Here is a 15,389-nt window from a genome sequence, read left to right as displayed (position 1 = left end):
CCTCAATAGGAGTGGAACGGAGGAAAGCTACAGATACTGCCATAGCTCGGACTCTATAGGCCGTGACAGAACCTTCCAGTGTCAGTCCGGTCTGAGCATAACAAAAGGAAATGCACGCTGCCAGCCAATTAGACAACGTACGTTTCGAAACAGGACGTCCCAAGTTATTCGGATCAAAGGACAGAAAGAGTTGGGGAACTGATCTGTGGGGTTTAGTACGCTCTAGATAGTAAGCTAGAGCTCTCTTACAATCCAAAGTATGTAGAGCCTGTTCCCCAGAATGAGAATGAGGTTTCGGAAAGAAGACAGGCAGAACAATGGATTGGTTGAGATGGAATTCAGAGACAACCTTAGGGAGAAACTTTGGATGTGTACGCAGAACCACCTTGTCATGATGAAAGACTGTAAAAGGTGGATCTGCGACTAGTGCATGTAGCTCACTGACCCTCCTGGCAGAGGTAAGGGCAATAAGGAAAAGTACCTTCCAAGTGAGAAACTTGAAAGGAGAGGTAGCCAAAGGTTCAAAAGGAGGCTTCATTAAGGAGGAAAGAACCACATTGAGATCCCAGATAACAGGAGGGGCTTTAAGAGGTGGTTTCACATTGAAAAGACCCCGCATGAACCTGGATACCAGGGGATGAGCTGAGAGGAGTTTTCCATGGACTGGCTCATGAAAAGCCGCAATAGCACTGAGGTGGACTCTGATTGAAGTGGACTTGAGGCCAGAGTCGGACAAGGAAAGAAGATAATCCAACAAGGTCTCCACTGCAAGAGAAGTAGGATTATGATGATGGAGAAGACACCAGGAAGAAAAATGTGTCCACTTCTGACGGTAACATTGCAGAGTGGCCGGTTTCCTGGAGGCATCCAGAATTGAACGAACAGGCTGAGACAAAAACGTATCATGAGAAGTCAGCCCGAGAGATACCAAGCTGTCAGGTGCAGAGACTGGAGGTTGGGATGTAGAAGGGTCTCCTGATGCTGTGTAAGCAGAGAAGGATACAGTGGAAGAAGAAAAGGTTCCCTGGAACTGAGTTGAAGTAGAAGGCAGAACCAATGCTGCCTGGGCCACCTCGGAGCAATCAGAATCATGGTGGCTCGTTCCCTCTTGAGCTTGAACAAGGTTCTCAACATGAGAGGTAGAGGAGGGAAAGCATACAGGAACAGATTTGACCAGTCGAGGAGAAACGCATCCGCTGCCAGACGGAGAGGAGAGTAGAGTCTGGAGCAGAATAGGGGCAGCTGGTGATTGTGAGGAGCTGCAAAGAGGTCTATCTGAGGAGTGCCCCATTGAGCGAAGATGGATTGTAGAGTGAAAGGATCGATTGTCTACTCGTGAGGCTGGAGAATTCTGCTGAGCTTGTCCGCTAAGGAATTCTTTTCTCCCTGAATGTAAATAGCTTTCAGGAATAGATGGTGATTTATGGCCCAAGTCCAGATCTTCTGGGCTTCCTGGCACAAGAGGCGAGAGCCCGTTCCACCCTGCTTGTTGATGTAATACATCGCAACTTGATTGTCTGTGCACAGCAGAAGAACTTGAGGGAAGAGAAGATGTTGGAAAGCCTTGAGGGCATAAAACATCGCTCTGAGTTCCAGGAAATTGATGTGATGCTTCTTTTCCTGGGCTGTCCAAAGGCCTTGAGTTTGGAACTCGTTCAAATGAGCTCCCCATGCATAAGGAGAGGCGTCGGTGGTGATGACTAGTTGATGAGGAGGTAGATGGAACAGAAGACCTCTGGATAGATTTGAGGATACCAACCACCATTGTAGAGACTGACGAAGAGATGATGTCACAGATATGTGTCGTGAGCAAGGATCCGTCGCTTGGGACCACTGAGTAGCAAGGGTCCATTGAGGAGTGCGCAGGTGAAGACGTGCGAGGGGTGTGACATGGATTGTGGATGCCATGTGACCCAAGAGTATCATCATTTGCTTGGCAGAGATGGAACGTTGTGGAAGCACCTGCTGACATAGAGATTGAAGAGTCTGAGAACGGTTGGATGGCAGGAATGCTCTCATGAGGAGTGTGTCCAGTATCGCTCCAATGAATTGAAGTCTTTGAGTGGGGATGAGATGAGACTTGGGTAGATTGATCTCGAATCCCAGTATTTGCAGAAACAGGATGGTTTGGTTGGTGGCCAGGAGTACTGCTTGAGCGGATGTGGCTTTGATTAACCAGTCGTCCAGGTAAGGGAATACCTGAAGGTGGTGAGAGCGTAGAAATGCAGCTACCACAATGAGACATTTGGTGAACACCCTTGGAGAGGAAGCAAGACCGAAGGGCAGCACCTTGTATTGGTAATGACAATGATTGATCATGAAGCGGAGATACCGTCTGGAGGTTATATTGATTGGTATGTGAGTGTATGCCTCTTTGAGATCGAGGGAGCATAGCCAGTCGTCTTGATTGAGAAGAGGATAAAGAATGGCTAGAGAAAGCATCTTGAATTTTTCCTTTACCAGATATTTGTTGAGATCGCGAAGATCTAGGATTGGTCTGAGATCTCCCGTTTTTTTGGGCACTAGAAAATAACGGGAGTAGAATCCCTGCCCCTTTTGATCTAGAGGAACTTCCTCTATAGCGTTCAGAAGGAGGAGGGATTGAACTTCTTGAATAAGGAGGGCAGATTGAGGACTGTTCAAAGCAGACTCTTTTGGCAGGTTTTGGGGCGGAAGAGTCTGAAAGTTGAGAGAGTAGCCGTGGCGGATGATGTTGAGGACCCATTGGTCCGAAGTAATAAGTTCCCATCGGCTGAGGAACAGAGAAAGACGACCTCCTATAGGTTGCGGTAGGAGAGCAGATATAGGAGTACTGGCTATACTTTGGAGAATTAAGTCAAAAGGGCTGTGTCTTCTGCTGTGGAGGTGGCTTCACAGGTTGCTGCTGTTGCTGTTGTCTGGGAGGCTGACGTTGTTGCTGCCGTTGACGCCTGGGTTGCTGAGCAGCTGCTGGTAATGGGCGAGCTGTGAAGCGGCGTTGATAGGCCGATTGCTGCCTAAAAGGCCTTGCTGGAGGAGGCTTTTTCTTATTTTTAAGCAGGGTATCCCAGCGTGTCTCATGGGCAGAGAGCTTTTGAGTGGTCGAGTCCATGGATTCCCCAAAGAGCTCATCCCCTAGGCACGGGGCGTTGGCTAACCGATCTTGATGGTTAACATCAAGTTCGGATACCCGAAGCCAGGCCAGGCGACGCATTGCCACAGACATTGCTGTCGCTCTGGATGTAAGTTCGAAGGTGTCGTAAATGGACCTAACCATGAACTTACGAAGTTGAAACAGAGACGACAAGCAATGGTGAAAGGATTGTTGTTTACGTTGAGGAAGGTACTTCTCAAATGAAGCCATGGTGGTAAGGAGATGTTTAAGATAGAAAGAAAAATGAAAAGCATAATTACCAGCTCTGTTTGCCAACATTGCATTTTGGTAGAGCCTCTTACCAAATTTATCCATTGCTTTACCCTCTCTGCCAGGAGGTACAGAAGCATATACACTAGCTCCTGAGGATTTTTTAAGGGTAGATTCCACAAGTAAAGACTCGTGTGGAAGTTGAGGCTTGTCGAACCCAGGAATGGGAATTACCTTATATAAAGAGTCTAATTTACGTGGAGCCCCTGGGATCGTTAAGGGAGTCTCTAGATTCTTGTAGAAAGTCTCCCTCAAGATGTCGTGAAGAGGGAGCTTTAAAAATTCCTTTGGAGGTTGGTCAAAGTCAAGGGCATCTAAAAAGGCTTTAGACTTTTTGGACTCAGCCTCCAAAGGAATAGACAGAGAGTCACACATATCTTTCAGAAAAGACGAGAAAGATGTAGTGTCATGCCTAGAGGATGGGTCAGGTACAGCAGAATCATCCTCATCTGAGGAACATTCACCTTCAGAGAGAAAGGGTTCCTCTGAATCTCCCCACAGATCAGGATCCCTGACATGGGAAGTACGGTCCCGAGACTCTGGAGTAGATGGTTCTAAGTGTCGGGTTTTGCGCACCGACTTACCCGACCTCATCAATACAGAACCAGGGGATGTAATCGGTGGCACCGGTGCCGAAGTCTGTACCGACTGATGTTGAGCTCTCGGCTCCGGTGCGAGGACTGGCATCGATACCGATGAGGTCGAGTGAAGCGGTACCGAAACAGTGGATGCAGACAGCACAGGCTGTTCCACTATCGGTACCGGTGGCTCAGTGCGGACCGGCACCGGAAGGTTCGGTGCCAGGATAGCTGGAAGGAGATGTTGTAATTGCTCCTTGAGCTGCACTTGGAGGATGGCCGCAATTCGGTCATCAAGGGATGGCACCGGTACCGCCTTTTTCTTTTGCGGTACCTGCGGTGCCGCTCGACGCCCCAGAGATGAGGAGCCCGATGTCGAGGGACTCACCTCAATAGGGGAGGAGCGCTTCCGCTGGCGCCTCACAGTCGGCAGGATTGGGCTCGCTGCACTCGAGACCGGAGGACGCTCTAGCAGGGAAGGCTTCTTAGCCGGCTTACCTGAATGCTGGGACGCCGGTGTGGTGTCGTGCGGCGTCGAAGAAGAAGGTGCCGACTGAACTGGTGCCGAAGCCGGAGTCGATGGAACGGGGTCGGACATCTCGGCACCGAACAGTAATCGCTGTTGTATTTGGCGATTTTTCAACGTTCGTTTTTTAAGTGTGGCACAGCGGGTGCAGGTGGAGGCCTGATGCTCAGGACCCAAACACTGTAGGCACCAGTTGTGTGGGTCCGTGAGAGATATAGGCCGAGCACACCGCTGGCACTTTTTAAACCCTGGCTGAGGGGGCATGAAAGTAAAAACGGCTTCAGCCAAATCGAAGGCCGAGGCCTCGATGGTGGCAGAAGGCCCCGCCGGGGGAAAACCAAAAATGACGAAAAAAATAAAAGTTTTTTTTTTTTTTTTTTTACAAAAATTAAAGAAAAGAAAAAAGGCAATAGAGCCAAAAAGGTTTACGCGAGCGGGAAGGCAAGTTAGAAAAAATTTCAACAGCCGTTGAAAAACGCGTCTTCTTAGCTCCGCGGAAACTAAGAAACTGGGGACCGCGCGCCTCTGTCGGGCGGGAAGGCACTCGCGCGTGCGCGGTGCGGCCTACCAGAACTTTCCAAGTTCTTAGAGTGCAATCACTCTAAAATTGTCCGTACCGGGGCTCCGTCGGTGCCGTCACCCATCAGTCAAGAATATGCTGCCTGCTGGTCCTGGGATAATGGCCCATCCCCTAGATCAAAGGCAGAGCTCATATCGAATTGCATGATCAGGGCATTGAGGCCCTTGCTAAACAATAGACACAGATTATCTAGGATAGCCGCAATTACTGTTTCCGTGCTGAATAAAGGTCTAAAACCGGATTGAGTTTCATGTAGGAGAGAGAATTGATTAAGATATTCCATCAATTGGGTGTGTACCAATCCCTCCATGATTTTTACAATAAATGGAATGGATGCTACTGGTCTGTAGTTGGTTACTAGAGCTGATGATTCTTTACTATTTATCATCATTCAAGATCTGCCAGTTTAATCTTCCTACTTCCCTAGATAGACTATTGATACCATGCACTCTTTCCAGATTCCTACGTTCATCTGATCAAAATCTTCTTTCTGTACCTTCCCTAAAGATTATCGGCACAATACGAGCCAAGATTTTTTCGATTGTGGCACCACAGTTGTGGCACTAACTTCCTGGATATATTAGAGAAGAATCTATACTAGATAGGTTTTTAATAAACTTTTAAACCTTTCTTTATAAAGATGCCTTCGATAATTAAATCTTATTTCCATTGATAACATTACTGCAGATCTCCTTTCCATTTATTTATTTTAAACGTTCTACTCTTTTATCTTCCCCGACTTATGTCACCCTTCAATGTTGTCTTTTCTAAAATATTGTAGTTCAACCCTTTTTCCTTACGTCTCTGTATGTTTGTCCTCAGAATTTGTCTTCGTATGTATAATTCTGTGTTTTTTGTTACCCCTGATTTTTAACCCCTGGAATTTGTTTTGAAATTAATATTTTAAGCGTTTGCATCAAATTTTAATAAACATGAAACATCTAAAATACAGACAGCCTTTCCAACTGAAAGCTAAAATGAAACTGAAAGCCAAGGCAACACAGCTTACCTATTCATCTTGGTATGGCTGTAGAACTATTCAACTTGAGAAGACTTAGAAACATAGAGTATGATGGCAGAAAAGGGCCAGTGGCCCAACAAGTCTGCCCACTCAAGAACCCTCCCTCTCCAAGTCCCCCCACAATAAGTCTGCCCATTCAAGAGTCCTCCCTCCCATGAGAATCCATCTTATAAGCATAACTCTGTAGCATCCCCACTTGTTTGTCCCATCGTCTCTTGAAGTCTAGAACGCTACTTCCCTCAACCGCCTTGCGTGGTAGACCATTCCATCGATCAATCACCCTTTCGGTGAAGAAGAATTTCCTGGTGTCTCCATGAAATCTTCCACCTTTAAGTTTTAGCTGATGCCCTCTTGTTGCCATGGGACCCTTAAGAGAAAAGATTTCTTCCTCCACTCCAATGCGGCCCGTGACGTATTTGAATGTTTTCTATCATGTCTCCCCTTTCTCTGCGCTCTTCGAGAGAATATAAACGCAGTCTGGTCAGACGTTCTTCATATGGGAGTTCTTTAAGTCCTGAGCCCATCCTAGTAGCCATTCTCTGGATTGACTCCATTCTCTTCACATTCTTCTGATAATGTGGCCTCCAGAACTGGACACAGTACTCCAGGTGTGGTCTGACCATGGATCTGTACAACGGCAGTATGACTTCAGGCCTTCGGCTGATAAAGCTTCTTCTGATGAAACCCAGCATTTGTCTAGCCTTTGCTGAAGCTTTCTCCACCTGGTTTACAGCTTTCATGTCTTTTCGGATGAGTACTCCCAGGTCCCTTTCTGCAGAAGTTCTTGTTAAGTTTTCACCGTTCAAGGTGTATGTTCTGCATGGATTTCTGTTTCTAAGATGCATTACTTTACATTTTTTGGCATTAAAGTTTAGTTGTCAAGTACTGGACCATTGTTCCAGTAAAATTAGGTCTTGCTCCATAGTGTTGGGCCTGGTTGTGCTGTCAGGTCCCATTGCCCTGGTCACAATGTTGCATAGTTTAGCGTCATCGACAAATAATGTAATTTTGCCTCAAAGTCCCCGAGTCAGATCCCTTACAAAGATATTAAACAGTATCGGGCCCAAGACCGAATCCTGTGGCACTCCACTGGTCACTTTTGACGTGTTTGAGGGAATACCGTTTACCATTACCCTTTGAAGCCTGCCGCTAAGCCAGTCTTTTACCCATGCTGTCAGTGTTTTTCCTAGTCCTAACGTGCTCATCTTGTTCAATAACCTACGGTGTGGGACACTGTCAAAAGCCTTGCTGAAGTCCGATGTACAGGGACTCTCCCCCATCCAGTTTTTTTGTTACCCAGTCAAAGAAGTTTATCAGATTGGATTGACAAGACCTTCCCTTAGTAAAGCCATGCTGGTGGGGATCCCTTAATCTTTCATCATCCAGAATCGTGTCCAATCTGTTTTTAATCAACGTTTCCATAACGCGGTAAAAAAATAAATAAATACTCACCCTACTTTGATGTCAAACTAAACTCTCAAGTATTCCAACTGCTGTGACGGGCGTAACTGAATCTTTGTTGGGTTGACTACATAGCTCAATGACTGTAACATGCGAACCATTCATCCCGACACTTAGCTACTCTCTTGATAGGATTTCATCTGGATTAGCTAATCATTCAGATATGAGTGCACAAGATATCTTCCCTCTGCAGTGCTGCCATTAATACCACCATCACCTTGGAAAAGGTGCAAGGAGCCATGGCTAGACCAAAACAGAGCATACAAAGCTGATAATCCCTCCCCAACTGCAAAGCAAAGTAATCTATGTTGGGAACATGAAGATTAGCCTCTATGAGATTCAACAACATGAGAAACTCTCCGGGTTGCACTGCTACAGTCACCCCATACAGCATTTTCATGTGAAAATGAGCCAAAAGAAACCCCCCTTTTTGGTGCTACAAAACAGATGGAATATCTTCCAGTGTCTAGTTCATCTTGTGAACTGGCACCACTGCTTGAAGCAGGATTAACCAGTTCAGTCTCCTGGATGGCTCAAGTTCCACCTTGCTACCGCACTCAGAGCCATAGACTTAGCCGATACCTGAAGATGATAATAAAGAGCATCACATAAAAAGGAAGAACCCATTTCTAGTTTCAAACCTCCTGATCCACCAGGGATAAATCACTCAATGTCCTGTCCAGCACCTTCTTAAACTAAAAACATGCTCCAGCTACCAAACCGCCACAAACAGCAGCCAGAACTGACAATGTGGACTCTGCCCATTTCATCGAGATCACTGACCTGCAACTATGTAGCATAGACATTCTGGTCAGTTTTGATGCAGTTGCACTATTCACTTAAATCCCAGTGGATGAAGAAGTCCAGGTCATAAACCAGAAGCCACAAACACATGGTCTACCACTGGAATAGGCAACCCTAGTGGCTTTCTGTTTAACGACAACTTTCTTTCATTACCGAGAACAGTACTATGCCCAAACAGAAAGAAAAGCAATGGGCTACCCCTCTCCCCAGTGGAAGCCAACATATTCATTGAGTCTCTCAAAACCACCCTACTGGAACATGCCAAGCTATTGTGGATCTGCTATGTGGATGATACTTTTGTTATCTGGCCCCATGGACGGGAGAAACTCTGTGAATTTCTAGACTATCTAAACAATGGCCACCACAACATAAAACTTACCATGGAGACTGAGACCAATTGGCCAGATTGAAGCCCGAGACACACGGTATACAGGAAACCCACCCATACCAACTGTTATCTGCATACAGAGTCTCATCACCACCCATCCACAAAAAGAGGGGTTCTACACACATAAATGAATAGAGCTCTAAGAGTTTGTGACCCAGGAAGCCTTCAAAAAGAAAAGGACACCCTCCAGGACATTTTTCTTCTTAATGGCTACAGCAGAAGGGCTACCTCCCAAGCCCTAAAATTTATGGAAACCTGACCCAGAAAACCAGCAACGACCAACAACCAACAGAGGACAATACTGCATCAGAACAAAAAAATGGTAGTGCTCCCTCATGTCCAAGGAGTAACAGATCATATAGGGAAACTACTAAAGAAAAATAACATCAAAACAGCACCACAGAAACTTGCATCTGCATTTACACATATGAAAGACTGGTTGTCTCTGCTCCAAACCCCTGGTGTATATGAAATCCCATGTAGTTGTGGTCAATCTTACATTGGTAAGACTGGATGAACTAAAAGAGGAAAGGCTGAAAGAGCACAAGAGACACAACAAACTATGTAACACAGAAAAATTAGCTGTCCTCCATGGCAGGGGAAACTGGTCATATAATTACATTTGAAAACACAAAAGTCCTGGAGAAAGAAGAGAAGACCGCTGGTGGCCAAGAAGAATCAAAGAGGCAATAGAAATTGCAAGACACCCCAATAACTTCAATGCAGACAAAGGGCTCTCCATAAACAAAGCAAGGCGACCTCTCATCCAAAAGCAACTTAGTGCAAAAAAAGACTGGGGCTGAGGACAAACACTTTTTTCCTCCATCTCAAAAAGCCCCAGCCTCTTTTCTGACAGAATTTAAAATAAGACCTCAGACTCTCTCTCCAGGCATTAAAAATTGGATCCCAAACGCTCCTGCCAATATCCAATATTCAAACCTGGATTTCCAATGAACCTTCCCACAAAAATTCAAATTCATGACCAACAAACTTAATCATGTCAGCCCACAAACTCTCTCGCCAAAAATTCAAATTTCTCAATCCACAGACTGCCCTGTTCTCAATCAGGTCTGTGAACCCACTATATATAAGACACACTGCAAACCTCAGCATACCCTGAAGAAAGCCACAGCATGATGGCTGAAACGTCGGTTCTTTCTACTCAGAAGCGGTAAAATCCGGAAACCTGCTACAATTATGACGCCAGCATAATTAAAGAAGATTCTAAAGTCCCAATTCAGAAAAGTTTGTGCAATTACAAACAAAGTTTTTTGAATGATATACAGCTATTATAAAGTGTTTGAATGGCTGTTATGCAAACAGTTTTGAAAGTTTATACTATTATTCATTTGGTTGGGACTGGAGGTTATTGAGTCAGTGAGGTTTCTACCCTCTCTAGTACGTCTTCTTAATACAAATAACAACAGCATACGGGGTTCTGAGGCTCTTTTCCTTCTTTAATAAACTGTAAGCAGATCACAGTAGAGAAGATTCTCCACTTTTCAGGACTATAAATATAATGAAAAATATTCCAGAGAGGTATTGATAGAATATATTTTTTTCTCTCTTGTTCCTGTGTTTATTTTTTTGAAAAGGGCAATATTCCCAGGCCTAAAGATCCCCCCCTCCCCACCCCTCCGCAGGCTTAAACTTTAGACCAGCATTCCTACCTCAGAAACAGCCCCAAGCTGAAAGACCTATCCAGTTTTTCCTTTTTTTTTTTTTAAACACAACAATCAAGAACATAACTGGTCTAAAAATCCATGTACCTTACTTAGATTGCACAATCACATCCACTACCTGCTGGAGAATGAGAACTACTGGCTTCCAAGGGACTGCACAGTAGGATCATAACCAAAACTCAGAGGTTAGTGGCTCTCAGTCTCTACCTACTGGTTGGAATGGACATACCCATCTGTACTGGTCTGGAGGGACACAGGAATAACCTACATAAGGGTGCACTTAGGCCACTTTTTACCACAGCTTAGTAAAAGGACCTCAAAGTAAATTCTCCCAAACCTTTCTGCTAAAGTAAAAAGTAATCCTGTAACTGAGTTTTTTAGGCTATTTCTTTTACCACTGTCTTATGATACATATGGTTCCAACTCACCTAAGAAATCGCATTTCTTCGCTCTTGGAATCATTGTCAGTAACTATTTTGGATGTGGTCACACTCACTTCTACTCCATCAACCACAAATTTGCGAGTTTTTTTAAGTGTCTTTTTCTGTCTCCTTGTTTCCTGAAAGATAAGACATTATATTATGCCAGGGGTGTCAAACTTAAATCACATTAAGGGGCCAAAATCTAAAACACAGGCTAAGTCGTGGACCGAATTTTTATTAAGATACTTACTCCCTCCTTTGCTGACGCACAGCGTGGGACCCTCACAGGACTTCTGTGAATGTCGGATCAATCACCGCCGCCGGCGGTGCCAGCTGCGTGCCAGCAAAGGAGAGGGTTAATCTTAGAAGTATAGGGATACAACCTCTCCAAACCCATGCCGGCTACAAAATAAATAAAAAAAGACTTTTCTCTCTTTTAGGTCCTAACACCAGCTCTGGCAGGATACACATTTCAAATTTGACATATTGTAATCACAAAACAGAAAATAAAATTATTTTTTCTACCTTTTGTGGTCTGGTCATTTTGCTTTTAGTCCCAGTTTCTCTTCCTGATTTTGTCTATCTTCTAATTTTTTTTCCAGTGTCTGCTGTCCATTTTTTTCTCCTATCTCTTGTTCCAACATATTGATTTTTCCCTTTCAACTTTTTTCCTTTTTTTTTTCTGCCTCTGTCCACTCAAATATTGCCCTCTTTCTCATCCTTCTTTTTAAATTTATAGCTACCTATCAATTTTCCATCTTCTCTTATTCTGTAGCTCTTCCATTTCCCATCCCAGTCCTTTCCCAGTCTACTATTTCCTTCGATCTCTCCTCCTCTCGGTCCAACATTTTGCTCCCTCTCTTTTCTGTTGTTCTTCCCTCCCCCCTTGATGCTGAACAATGAGATGGAAGGAAAAATAAAAAAAGATGCTGCATCTTTCTCTCCCTTTCACCCCCAGGCCTAACATTTCTCCCTCCCTTCCATCTCCAGATCCAACTTCTCTCCCTTTCTTTTCCCAACTGCCCCCCATCCCACCTCCCCCCTGTATGCCTGCCTCCCTCCCTCTCCCCAGGTCCACAATTTCTCCCTCTCTCTTCCCAGTGGTTCTCCCTTCAAGTATCTTTTTCCCTCTTCCTCCACACTACCCCAGGTCCAACCTCTCTCCCTTCATCTCGCTCTCCTCACAGCCCAACTTGCCTTTCCCTCCAGCGCCAATCCCTCTCTCCTCACAGCCCAGCTTGCCTTTCCCTCCAGCTCCGATCCCTCTCTCCTCACAGCCCAGCGTGTCTTTTCCGCCGGCGCTGGTCTGATGTCGCTGCCAAATCTGCTGGCCTCAGCGAATCGGCAGTGTTGTACATAGCTCCCCCTCCTGCTTTTTTGCCTGTCTTCAATGAAGCGCAACTTCCTGTTTCTGCCTGGGACAAAAGGCAGGAGGGGGAGCCATGAACAACATTGCCAAAGCAGGCAGACTTTCCGGTGTGAATGCAACGTCAGACCAGCGCGGGAGGGAGGACACCAAGAAGGGGAAGTTCGGGAGCATTGCTGCGGGCCACATAAAAAGTTCAAGCAGGACAAATTCAGCCCGCGGGCCTTGTGTTTGACACATGTGTATTATACCATCCTATTGAAGGACATGACTCGCTTTTTGTCATTTACTTTTTAAGTACAGAAAGCACAGTTACTTACCGTAACAGGTGTTATCCAGGGATAGTAGGCAGCACATTCTCACATGTGGGTGATGTCATACACAGAGCCTCGGTATAGACAGCTTTAAAAGTGTATTGCCACTTTAAGAACTTTAGAAAGTTTGCAACTGACCACACACATGCGCGAGTGTCTTCCCACCCAATGTAGGCACGCAACTCCTCAGTTCAATAAGCCAGCTAAGAAGCCAACCAGGGGAGGTGAGTAGGTTGTGAGAATATCTGCCTGCTGTCCCTGGATAACACCTGTTACGGTAAGTAACTGTGCTTTCTGTACTTAAAAAGTAAATGACAAAAAGCGAGTCTAACCCTAACCTGTTACGGTAAGTAACTGTGCTTTATCCCAGGACAAGCAGGCAGCATATTTTCACATGTGGGACTCCTAGCTTACTAGAATGGGATGGGGGGACAGTTGGCCATTAGGAAAATAAATTTTGCAATACTGCTTGGCTGAAGTGACCATCCCATCTGGAATAAGATTCCAGACAGTAGTGCGATGTGAATGTGTGAACTGAGGATAAAGTAGCAGCTTTACATATCTCATCAATAGGCGTAGAATGGAGGAAATCTACTGAAGCTGCCATAGCTCGAACCTTATCAGCTGTGACCCAACTGTCGAGACACAGCCCAGCCTGAGCATAACAGAACGAAATGCAAGCAGCCAACCAATTGGAAATCGTTCTTTTGGATACAGGACGTCACAACTTGTTAGGGTCAAAAGAGATAAAAAGTTGAGGAGAAATTCTATGTGGTTTAGTCTTCTGCAAATAGTAAACTAATGCTCGTTTGCAGTGCAGAGTATGAAGAGCTACTTCAGCAGGATGAGAATGAGGCTTAGGGAAAAATACTGGAAGAACAATAGATTGATTGAGATGAAAATCAGTGACAACCTTTGGTAGGAACTTTGGATGGGTGCGAAGCACAACTTTTTCATGATGGAATACTGTGAAAGGTGGATCCACCACCAATACTTGAAATTCACTTACTCTTCAAGCAGCTGTCACAGAGATAAGAAAAACTACTTTCCAAGTAAGGTATCTGAGGTGAGCCATAGCCATTGGTTGAAAAGGAGGTTTCATCAGTCTTGCGAGAACCACATTAAGATCCCAAACCACTGGAGGTGGCTCGATAAGTGGTTTAATATTGAAAAGACCCTTCATGAATTTGGGAATCAGAGGTTGAGCAGAGAGAGGTTTTCCATCCACAGGTTGATGAAAAGCACTAATAGCGCTGAGATGGACTCGGATAGAAGTAGATTCAAGGTCAGTCAGACAATTGAAGTAAATAGTCCAATACTGAGGAAACAGAAATGGATTTCAGATTCTGCTGAATACACCAAGAAAACCGTGTCCATTTTTGCTAATAACACTGCTGTGTGGAAGGTTTTCTGTAAGCTTCCAAAATGAGGCAGACAAGCTGAGAAAAATGAAGCTCAGCTGAACTCAGGCTGAGAGGTACCAAATTGTCAGGTGTAAAGATTGAAGATTGGGATGCAGAAGAGATCCTTGACTCTGTATGAGAAGAGAAGGAAAAATTGGAAGAGTGATTGGCTCCTTGGTACCAAGTTGAAATAGAAGGGAGAACCAGGGTTGTCTGGGCCATCAAGGAGCTACCAGAATCATGGTGGCCGATTCCTGTTTGAGCTTGATCAGAGTCTTGAGGACAAGAGGAATGAGAGGAAACGCATATAGAAACTGTTGCATCTAATCCAGTGGAAAAGTATCCGCATCTAGGCGGTGAGGAATACTGTCTGGAGCAAAATTGCGGTAACTTGTGATTCAGAGGAGATGCAAACAGGTTGATGAGATGAGTTCCCCATTAAGAAAATAATCTGATGAACTGGAGAATTGATCGTCCATTCATGAGTTTGTCTGCCAATGGATTCTTCTTCCCTTGAATGTAGATGGCTTTGAGAAAGATGTTTCAAGCAATTGCCCATTGCCAGATCTTCTGGGCCTCTTGACAAAAGGAGAAAACCTGTGTCCCCTTGTTTGTTTAGATAATACAAGGCCACTTAATTGCCGTATGGACTAGAAGGACAAGATCTGAGACTAAATGCTGAAAAGTCTTGAGAGCATTGAAAATCGCTCTGAGTTCCAGTAGATTGATATGATGGCACTGGTTCCAGGAAGACCAGTGACTTTGAGTGCAAGTCCATCCAGATGAGCTCCCCAAGCATAAGTTGACAAGTCTGTGTTGAGAACCTTCTGATGGGGAGAATGGAACAATAATCCTCTGGAAAGATTAGAATAATTCATCCACCACTGTAGCGATCATTAGATGATGTGACTGTAATGTGCTGCGAAAGAGGATAGAGGCCTTGAGACCACTGGGAAGCCAGAGACCATTGAGTCCTCAAAAATTGAGTTACATGGACTGTGGAAGCCATGTGTCCCAAGGGAACTATCATGTGCCTGGCCAAAACGGATAGAAGATGAGAAATCTGCTGACAGAGCTGAATCAAAGCATCCTGACACTGTTGAGGAAGAAATGTCCTGAGTTGAATAGTGTCTAGTTGAACACCTATGAACTGCAGCATTAGGGCTGAAGTTGTGACTTGGGGAAGTTGATCTGGAATCCCAAGTGTTGAAGGAAAAGAATTGTCTGACAGGTCGCCAAAAGGATACCCTGAGAAGAAGGATCCTTGATGAGAATGCTAGGTCAAAAGGAAGAACTTTGTATTGATAATGGTGATGTGCCATCTGAAATCTGAGAAATTTCCTGTAGGTAGGATGGATAGGAATGCGAGTGTAGGCCTCTTTGAGGTTCAGATAGCATAGCCAGTCGTTGCGATCCAAAAGAGGATACAAAGTTGTTAAGG

At 44.9% G+C, this 15,389-nt stretch overlaps 1 protein-coding gene across 2 annotated transcripts in view; it reads right to left on the bottom strand.

Annotated features, from left to right (window-relative positions):
- SLK (STE20 like kinase) overlaps positions 1 to 15,389 on the bottom strand; it is a 277,359-nt gene that overhangs the window by 138,856 nt on the left and 123,114 nt on the right. For both annotated transcript variants that reach the window (XM_033941264.1, XM_033941265.1), the window contains exon 10: positions 10,872 to 11,002. In XM_033941264.1, coding sequence (XP_033797155.1) covers positions 10,872 to 11,002 — 131 coding nt within the window. The remainder of the gene's footprint in view (positions 1 to 10,871; positions 11,003 to 15,389) is intronic.

The sequence above is a fragment of the Geotrypetes seraphini genome, chromosome 4, assembly GCF_902459505.1.
Source record: "Geotrypetes seraphini chromosome 4, aGeoSer1.1, whole genome shotgun sequence".
Classification (NCBI taxonomy): Eukaryota; Metazoa; Chordata; class Amphibia; order Gymnophiona; family Dermophiidae; genus Geotrypetes; species Geotrypetes seraphini.
The sequence above is the reverse complement of the archived record's forward strand: the minus strand, read 5'-3'. Positions and strand labels throughout refer to the sequence as shown.